General features: G+C 42.9%; 1 protein-coding gene across 6 annotated transcripts in view; it reads left to right on the top strand.

Annotated features, from left to right (window-relative positions):
- LOC106821464 (glycine receptor subunit alphaZ1-like) overlaps positions 1 to 10908 on the top strand; it is a 169502-nt gene that overhangs the window by 127473 nt on the left and 31121 nt on the right. For 5 of the 6 annotated variants that reach the window (XM_014826282.1, XM_014826281.1, XM_014826284.1 and 2 more), the window contains exon 3: positions 6088 to 6223. The exons of the other annotated variant lie outside the window; for it this stretch is intronic. In XM_014826282.1, coding sequence (XP_014681768.1) covers positions 6150 to 6223 — 74 coding nt within the window. In that variant the 5' untranslated portion in view covers positions 6088 to 6149. The remainder of the gene's footprint in view (positions 1 to 6087; positions 6224 to 10908) is intronic. 6 annotated transcript variants of the gene reach the window in all.

Genomic DNA, 10908 nt, shown 5'->3' with positions numbered 1-10908 from the left:
AGTATTCGTAGGTGTGGATACAATTCGATGCTCGCATTGGGGGATCGTGTTAGATATCATATATATATAGGTGCCTGTAGAATCACGAGGCTGTCCGAGTCGGAGCACTCCGGAATTTCACGTGAATTCTTACGGAACACTTACAGTTCAAGCTTCCCACTGTTCACAGTTTAGGCACTTCTGCCACCATGTTGAAATCTTTAGTTTGATGAGGAGTGTAACTATGCAGAGATACAATAGCAGATAAGAGTGACAATGAAACTAACTGTAAACTGGATTTATTACGAAGACTTGTTGTATTGTTCCTATATATCGGATCCTCTAAACTCAGCCAGTCAACGCTACGCATGAGCGCTATATATTGTTACAATGTGAACAAAAAACTCCGTTATTACAGCAAAGAAAGCGCGCCTAGTAGTGAACAAAGAATTGGGAGCATTTCTAGCCAGTCTCTACCTAACTGGGTAGTGGGATCCCTCGTGCAATGGGCAGAAGAACTGCTCAATTCAGCGAAAACCCGGCTTTCACCTATACCTAGAAAGGACCTGAGCAATGGGGTTGGGAAGAGGGCAGCGAAATCGCAAAAGTGCGCCGCTAGGGCGGCGTTTGAGCGCTTCGCGCGGATATCCGGCTGCAGATCGTCAAGCGAGCACTCGTGAGCGCGGACCTCACCTGTCGCCGCCGCATGGTAGCGCTGCTGTGCCAAGAAAGAAACGAGGTAAAGAATGGGGGGGCTAGTGTACGTGCGCATGCAGTCATATATTGTTAATTAAGTTCATCTGTTTGTTATAATCCTATAAATGAATCTTTTCTTTTTCACTAAACAAGGATTTAAACGTACCGTAAACGTTTTGACATCTGGCAGATGTCTTTATCACTACGTGCATGTATCAATACATCGGACAGATGTCGAAACCTTTACGGTACGTTTAAATTCTTGTTTGGTAAAAAAAACTTGTTTATTTAGTGCGCAGTCTTCTACTAAATTCCTCTGCCTTCTTGATTCGAGTATCGGTCGATGCATGGCATCCCGCTGAGAAAAATGCCGAATAAAGAGGCATTTTAATTATGCTAATGATCCGGCTGAGTATCACCCATTATGTGAGCAGTGGCGGCTGGCCCCATTTTCTAAAGCTGTTATCATGCTAATAACTTAATGGAAGCCAGGAAGAGAAGATATGAAACATAACAAGTTGGTAATAAGTTGGCAACACACTTGGGCGGCCGGCACGCACTTCAATCGGCTTATCGCCGTATATAGATGAAGTTAAGGGGGGTTAGGAGTTAGTTTAGCAGTTGTTGCATTGTTTTCTATTCTGGTACGGTTTACATATTATTACTCATAAATTATTTGTGTTCTAATTACTATTATCAGTTGGGTCAAACAGTTATACATTTTGATGGCATAAACGACTCAAATTGAGCATGGTGTTCATGAGTTCTCCTGTTCAAGGAAACCGCGGACATCCTATATAGGCGCTTACAATGCCCGAATTATTCGTAGACATTGGGGGTATTAGCTAGCTGCCAACTGATTGTTACACTGGTTGCTTAATAAGCTATTTAAGATATCTTATATATATATATATAATATATAGCTATATTGCTCTAACTATAGTGTGCGGCGGCCTTGACTGTTACTTACGTGTTGCCGCTGCACTTACCAGACCTGCTGTTAAGGCCGCCGCACACCAGCCGATTTTACAAACGATGAAGCGATGAAGCGATGAAGTGATGAAGCGATGTAGGTGTGCGGCGGCCTTAAAATCGGCTCATCGGCTCATCGGCTCATCGGCTCATCCGCTCATCGGTTCAAAATCAAACATGTTTGATTTGGAACGATCACCCGATAAAAATAAAATCGTCTACAAATGAACGCGCACACCTACCCGATATCGGCTGATTTCTATCGGGCCGATCAAATCGCGTGAAAAATCGGCTGGTGTGCGGCGGCCTTTAGTTGGATGTCATCACCAGCCTTGTCATATATTCTTCAAGGACGTTGGCCCAGACTTGCGGGTTTATATGGCAATGATGATTACCTACGCATCGTTAATACATTATGCGGATTTTTTTTCCTCGTGTTGATGGAAACGATTTCGATTGTGCAAGCAAATAGCGAACGTCGTTGCAGACTGTTCGACGCATCGTTTTCCCTCTTGATGCATATATGTGATATTAATTATAAATTAAAGGCAGTTAATTAGAAATTTATGTGATGAAACGCAATACGTCTCGATTCCTCATTTGATGATGTTCCCGCAGACACGTCGTGCTATTCACATAGCCAAGATGTCGATCGGCGAATTCCCGATCGGTTTAGAAATAAAATAATTAGAGTGTGTCGACTGCTCGATGAAAACTGACGCCTAGCGACGCCCAATGATAGTTGTTTGAGAGCGTCAGCGATAGCATTCACAAGCGAATCATAGAGGCGAATATCATAGAGACTGATTGCGTATAAATGCAAATATTAAATACCTATCGTGTACAAGTACGTGGGCGGAAGTTCGCGCATCAGTCATTTCTATAATTTATTCTTGGTGACAGACAGTGATCGGAAGAGAAAAACACGATATTGGTTTTATACCCTTTGTGACGAGCCACTCTAGAGACCTGTTGGATAATATTACCCTGCATACATAATTAGATACATTGCGTCTATTATAATAAAATCGGGAATAATTTCGTCTCATTAGCGTTCAAGTAACGAAGTATTAGTGGAGATGAGAGTACGGTAGCGGAGTAGAGGTATTAGCGGAGATGAGAGTACGGTAGCGGAGTAGAGGTATTAGCGGAGATGAGAGTACGGTAGCGGAGTAGAGGTATTAGCGGACCTCCGATATAGAACGTCGTCCGTGGAATAGAATTTCTTATTTGCGTCGAGGATAGGTTGGAATAAATTTGTTTACTGTTTCAACCACATTTAGCCCGCTAACAATTCAGTTACTAAATACTAATATACACCGGTCGGTCGGCCGTGAGGTTTAATTTATAACGTTACAACGCCCAGATAATGATTTTTTATATAAGTTGGGTAACTGCCTGTAACATCAACAGCGGCCGTGCAGAATTGTTTATCGAGTCGGAATGCCGCGCATGCGTAGGCATCATTACAGTTAAATATTTCATATTACTTATCTCTGACTATATACATAATAAATGTGTGCTCATCAAACTTGTTTGCTTACTAAAATATTTACCGTGAAATTAGATAAAATCGTAACTAAACATGGACGTTTCTGTTAGGCTTATTATCTTAGACTAAAATATACATTTCAGAGATAATTTGAATGCAAACTATTTGCTAACGCAGTCATTCAAGTTATTTTCTTGTCATTTTCATCGTTTTGAATTCATGTTTCTTTAATCTAACGAGCAACAATATTTGAAATAGTTGTATTTTTTCCCGACATTACCTACACCGTAAAGTTGTTTTTGGAGCCGCGTATTTAACTATTGGTGAGATTTTGTGATAGTCTTTTGAGTAATTTATACCTCGTCTGTTTAACTTTAGCTTGTTTCTGCAGTTTGTTTAAAGCCTAGGCAAACCACAAAAAAGTGTTTTTATTGAAAATGCGCATAGTTGGGTTCGCATAGGTTTTGTAATACAGAATCTGCGAAATCGGGCTCTGTTTATCTTCTCACTGAATTATTTACAGATGACATCTCCCCCTCATTCCCACCCTCCCTTTCTTCTCTTCTCTTCATTGTGTGCCTCTTACCTACTTTCTCGCATACATACACAGACGAGCGCGACGGACAAATTTGTGAATGCAATGACGCGAGATATGCTCTACAAACAGACAATGTGTTATAACCCGACAAAGATTCTGCGGTGCACCTTTTAAATTAACCAGTCGCTCACCGTACGTTTTCCGCCTGACAAAACAACTCAATTTACGTTCGGTCTAACGTCAACCTCTTAAACACTGTTATGACATTCCGCGCCACAAATAGATGGTGTTATTTCGGTGGGGCTCGACACAACAACCGAATCGTCTCGTGTTTTCTCGTGTAACCCTGCTCTGCTTTCCAAGCCTGCTATATTGCCGTCGTCATCGTGTTATCGTTGCCGTCGTCGCGCTATATTTCGTCGCCGTCACTACTACTTCATTTCGGTATTACCATTTCGCACATATTTCCCCCGCGCAGAGCCACGCATCGCTCTACATTAGCTAGATTGCTGAGGGAGTAATATTCGGCGACATAAAGGTTTCAATAGGTGCATGTATTACGTCGCCACGAGCAACGTTATATATATATATATATATATATATATATATATATATATAAGCCACTGCAACCATTTTATTAAAATATTTGCTGTGAAGGCTCCGTACATCCATGATGTGTATACTATTGGCATACTATGGCATACTATGTGTATATATCGGGTTTTTATCCCGCTGTTAAAAGCACCAATACAAAGCTGCGTTTCGCGTCTAACAATTATATTGATCCGATAGCAGGTATCCCTAACACAGCCGGCTTTTAAAACGTGGTTGTCCGCCACGGCTTAGCCGTGACCGGTCATGAAAACGAGAATATTTCATTTTAACATGGAACTAAGTCGCCGTCGGGGCGGACAGTTAAAGACAGGATGTCTGTTTCAATTATTTCTAGGTAATCTCATTTATTTCTATAATATTTAATATCTTTCTTGACTGTGTAAGAAAACTTTTTTTAGCTTTGAGAAGCAGATTAGCACGTGAAGGGCGCACTCTCACAATGTCTTAACCGCGTTTAATTAAATAATTTAAATTATGTGTGTTTTTAGTGTTAATCGTCCTACCTGTGCCTGATCATTATTGTTTCGGTAATCTCACCTATTCCGGTGTAAATTGTTTGCATTGCCACGTGCTTGTTCCTAATCACTATTATCAATGGTTGTTTACTCGCAGTTGATTGTTGTGGCACGCGCTGTTCTACCCGTGCGCAATGACAATCGTTTACATCATCAACCCGTTCCTGATTATTATAGCCCACATTTCTCTACATGTCTATTATTGTTATTCCTTACAATGTCTTGCACTGTCCTTATTAATTATGTTTGAAACCTCATACACGGTGTTTGTGAGTATGGTTTACTTATCAGACGATGATTAGCGTATTCTGCGGTCTGCGCTTGTCAGTGTGAACATTTCTCAAAAGCATTTTACTAGAATTACGTTTTAATGTCGTTTTAAATTACAGTTTTAACTTTCTGCGAGTTTATATAACAAAATCTTATGAGTCGGCTATGTTATCAAAAGGCACATGTTTTACCGTCGTGGTTTGAATTTATAGTGACCGTTATCATGCCACTGTACCCTAGTATGTACGCCGCGTATGTAACTTATCCGGCGTAAAAGGTACCACTGGAAATTGAAAACTCGTTGAACGTGTCTTGTCTGCAAAATATTGCTTCACAATTTCGCTTCAAAAGGAATATAGTCAATATTTGAAGTGCTAGGCATTTTAAATTATTTATAGTTTAATATAATCGGACCTGGTACCGACTTGTGTATATAAGCGAACATCTAAGGTGTCCCTTGCCGCCATGGCAACAGAGAGAAATTATTGGAAATAGAGACGAGTCTATCAATGTTCGTGCATAAATATCAGCGCATGTGTCGGTAGGCTGGATGGGGCTCTAAGCTAATGAGCGAGTAACATTAGCAACACCACACATCTCTAGTTGACCCAGCACGATCCTCAAACTGTTCGTCAGAAGCAGATTAAATTAGAACGACTAGATTGGCGCGATTAGATTAGAGCGACTAGATTAGATTATCAGATTAGATAAATGCTCTCGTCGTTACTGATTGATATCGTAATGCAGAGCTCGTGTTTGTGTGATGATCATTGCGTCGTGAATATCTAGCTGTCGTCAAACGTGTCTGCGGTGCGTGAGTGCACTCCGGATAGGCGCGGCGAGATATACTTCAATATACCCATAGGAAAACTGGAGATATACCACCTCTCCTTGAATGAATCACTCAGCTTCATCGTCGTCACTCAGTCATCGATCTGCGCATGCGCGTCGTCTCGCTTCCTCCGCGGTGATCTAACCCGACTTCTGTCTTACTTCCTCGTGTTTTGCAGCTCCGCAGAGCTTTCCGAGAGCCACGCACGTGTTGGCTGTCGCCGGCTAGCGGAGATTCACTATGACGCCGGTGTCGCGTCACCTCGTGCTCGCAGCGGTCACCGTACTCACGATGTGCCAGCCCCGAATAGCGGCGTAAGTATCGTCTGCCATTCGCTGTGTGTTTATTTATATAGAGAGAGTCGTAGCGCGTGCCATGTCTTACGGCGTGCGAACAGATATCGTCGGGGAGATGGGGAATGAGGGAATGAGGGGTGGGGTGAGGGAGAGGAGGAATGAGGGAATGAGGGGTGTGAGGGTGAGGCAGAAGGGAAAGGAGGGAATGAAGGGGGTAAGGGTGAGGCAGAGGGGGAATGAAGGAATGGGGGGATAGGGTGTTAAAAGTGGCGTCGTTTATAGCGCGTACAGTTCGCTTTTTAGCGTTTCTCATCCTTCCGGCTGCGAGTTTTTGAAGTGCTAGAATGTGACCTAAAAAATGACTCGCTTTCCGTGTTGCTTCGCTGGTGCGTTGTATGCGTATAGTTAGAACGTGTTGCTGAATAAGCGGTTTTATTCAGGCATCAGCCAATCTTTGCTAACCTCGGCTAACCTGCGGATTTTTTAACGTCTGAAACGTTTTGGCTCGTCATGAATAATTGAAAGTGTGTATAGTATGGAAACGATTATATATACACGCAAAATGAATCGTATGAAAGGCGCTACCACGCTTTAACAGTTGATGGGATCATTTCGCTGCGTTCACAATCTAACTTTTAACTACGTGGCGAGCAAAATTAATCATGTCATATGTAATCATAGGATTTATAGTAGCGTGATTCACATTAGGTGCTTTCGCGTGCATACAGGTATAGACGTCTACGGTACGTGCGTGCATGCCTAATATAATTGGCTACGGGCTTCTGCGCGGGTGCATCTGCGTGCAAGCTTGCGTACGTGCGAGTATCTGTCTCTCACTCGCTCTCTCTCTCTCTCTCACACACACACACACACTCTCTCTCTCTCTCTCTCCTCTCTCTCTCTCTCTCTCTCATCCTCTTTCTCCTCTCTCTCTCTCTCTCTCTCTCTCTCTCTCTCTCTCTCTGTGTAGGGGGGGGGCCGTAGTGTGTGTATGCGCTCGCGCGTGTGTGCGTGCGTGTGCGTTAAAGCGTGCGCGAGAACATCTGTGTGTGTTTACGAGATCGCGTGTATGTGCGCGTGTATGTACGTGCATGTATACGTGCATCTATGTCCGTGCGTGCATGCGTGTAGGAAGGCGCGTGCGTTCAAAAAAACACGATGTTGTGACAAGCAGAAATACATGTGTGCTTAACATGTCGTCCACGGCAGAAGAGACCGATTTTCAATCCCCCGTGTGACCTGGTCTCCCATTCCACTAGACCGTTACAAACGTGTTTCCCAAGAGGAAAGAGTTAATATATATTTGGAAAATCGCAATCGCGAGTTAAACATATTCCGTAAATATTGTAATAATGTCAACACAGTTTTAAGTTGCTACTACTAATCTTCATATTTTTCTATTGCACTACGATTTTTTTTTCGGTTCGAAAAAAAATGGTTACCGCCCGATTATTAGACAGACAGACAGATAGGCAGGCAGGCAGACAGACAGACAGACAGACAGACAGACAGACAGACAGACAGACAGACAGACAGACAGACAGACAGACAGACAGACAACAACAGACAGACAGACAGACAGACAGACAGACAGACAGACAGACAGACAGACAGACAGACTGACAGACAGACTGACAGACAGAGAGACAAACAGACAGACAAACAGACAGACAGACAGACAAAGCCACAGACTGATGTACGGACGGATGCACGGATGGACAGGGAAAGAGCGATAAAGAAATTACGGTAAAGGAAGAAGAGTCCGATCGAAAGCAAGTGAGAGAGAGAGAGTGCGGCGCTCGGGAAGAAAGCTGCGCGCGTGTATACATGAGTGCGCGCGCGTATGTGTATTTAAGAGAGAGAGGGCGCCCTAGAGAGAGAGGGGGTGGTTAGAGATCGATCGAGCAAGAGTGGGGCACGAGAAGGAGAGCGTGGGAGAGAGGAAGAAAAAGAACCCGCCATGTTCTCTTGGAAAATATAGTAGATATTTATTACCATTTAGTCAAAAATTTATGTCACGTGTGGATTCGCAGAACTGATCGCACCCAATAGAGATTGCATGTAGCCCGGCTTTCACATATATGACGGTACAGCCTATTGACGCCTTGCCAGAGCGTTAACTGCAACGTATCGTATAGGTTTCCTCGTGAAGCTGAGGGCGTTCTCAACCGAAGCGATATCAACTGATCGACCGATCTAAAATAGTTTAGAAGGTAATCTATCAAGTGCGAATTGCGAAAATAGGATACGGAGTGCTCAACGTACACGACTCAATGTGCGTCGAAGTTCGCAACCGTTATGGCAGAAGTGCGGTATGTAGCACTACATATGTATATTCCAAGTGGCCAAACACGCATATAATATTAGCGTATTAAGATTTCATGGAGCTGATGTTGAATATTAATGAGGCACGCGGCGTGTTTGCCACGGCGTGCGGGTGTGTATAGTTCCTATCGCTGTCAGCGTATATAAACATTATCGGGTAATCTATGTAAGGCGAGAACTAACATGAGTGACGTACGTATCATGAAGAGAATGTACGAGAGATATAGAGAAAATATGAGAATGGAGAATGTACTTTCACGTGGTAATGTACGATGGTAGGATGGTCGACTCAAATGCCGCTTATTTTGAAGAGATTCTAGGGCAAAACTACTTGAGAAATTTATTAATGGCGACGTCATAACCGTGTTTGCATTCTAATAAACACGACATAAATATGAATCGAATACTGTTTCGCGTAATTGTTATTTCGTACACACGTAATATTTAAGATTCATGCTAGGATTCTTACACTAATCATGAATTCACTGTGTACCCGTCATGTAAGCCTAATAGCAGTAATAATTAGACGATTAACAGGTGTGCCTGCTTTGCTCTATGAATACATTCTGATACACACCATAGAACGTAAAAATGCATTCAAGCACAATCGACGCATGGATACAATGACGCACTCGCGTTTTGCGAATTTTGCATATCGCAATTACGTATTATTATGCAAATGTGGAATAGCGACGGCGCAATAGGCATACGAGTAGCCTATTGTTTCCCAAGAACACTTGACCATCTACATTTGCGAGTGTATGCAACATAGAAATCTACGGCCCACAGCTTTGACGGTCTATAGCTTTTTATTTGAGTATGACTATACTTTTATAAGTGCATGAATGTATGTGAAATTTATACTGAGTATTATGAAACGATGGTCATCATGAAACCACGAATGCAGTTAACATTGCATGTCCCGTTAATGTAACTGCTGAGGTGATTATAGTTCGGTGGTTATTGGGGTTCGTGTGCAAATTGCGCCGCTGCGAACATGATATTTGATATTTAATTACTGCAGGTTTGTGTCGACGCAATTGTAACACACGGCATTAATTCGCACAGTGTGTAGTGCGCCGTTGTAAAGCGGTTCCACGTTTCTGTGCTATATGTCACATATGCGTGTATTGCAAAAACAATGCAGTAGATGTAGTACTTTAGATGCACTAAGAGATGCACTTTATATGCACTAAACACCGGTGCCAGTGTTTATGGATCAACGCATTAATTATTCGGTTAGTGCTGAAATTATGGCCCTTCTTAAAATGGTGGGGTGGAGGAAGGGGATGTAGAGTTGGAAATAACAAATATATATATATGTGTTAAAATTTGCACACATACTGACTGCATCCACCATCATCAAACGTTCGCTAATTCTAAAGTTTCATGACGCGTTATAAAGCTGCACACAGGATGACACCCAATGACATACCGCGGGTTCGTAGCATGGAACTAATTCATCTTTCTGCAAGTATGAACACTACGGGATTTTAGCGCGGGCTTTCCTGAGCAAACGCAATTTGTATTCGCTAATTAGGTTATGATTTACGACAAAGAACGCAATAGTGACTAACTTATTTTACGCGTTCTCTTAAGCGCAAAATCGGTTTCGGACGATAAAACATGTACGGCCGCTAACAAAATATATTCAGACCGAGTTTCCATCAGATCGGGGTAAATGGACGAGGAGCAGGCGTCATTGGCTATATAGCTTATTTCTTCTCGCGTGATCCTGAAAGCTTGATTATGGACGAAACACGCACGCGTGAAAGCAACCTTTGCAAGCTGCGTTTATCTAAAACTTCGATACAATCGTTTCTGCTAAGCACAGACGCTGCACAGGCGCGCGCGTATATAGGAGAAAATGCGCGCGTTGGATGCACAGGTTGGTAAGGGGGCACTCATGACGTATTAATTCGTTCTCGCATTCCATCGAGCTTTCGCAGTAGTCGTCATGCAAATTACGTACTTTGTGGGGTTTCGGCTTACGGGGTTTCACATTCGCTCGGGACCATAATGGCGTGGCGCGCTATAACTATAAACTATAACTATAACTATATATATATATATATAAATAATATCTTAATATATGGAGATCAGTGGTTGGTGCGTATAACCGCGCTAGAGAAATCGTCTGCTAATACTCGGCGGCTAGAGCAGCGGGCGGTGCTGTTTCACACGCGCACGATGCCACTAATTGTCTGCAACGTTTAATGAATGAGCTAGGAGGCTGCATGGTGATGGGAGTATGCCACGTAAATGGCTTCCCTGCAGTGTAATTAACCAACGATTAAAACCGATAACATCGCGTTTCGGTGGCGGCGTGCGTGCGTGCGTACGTGCGTGCGTGCGCGTGTGTTTGTGTGCGAATGTGT

The sequence above is a fragment of the Priapulus caudatus genome, unplaced genomic scaffold (assembly GCF_000485595.1).
Source record: "Priapulus caudatus unplaced genomic scaffold, Priapulus_caudatus-5.0.1 Scaffold74, whole genome shotgun sequence".
NCBI lineage: Eukaryota > Metazoa > Priapulida > Priapulimorpha > Priapulimorphida > Priapulidae > Priapulus > Priapulus caudatus.
Note: the sequence above shows the minus strand (reverse complement) of the source record. Positions and strands in the feature narration are given on the sequence as shown.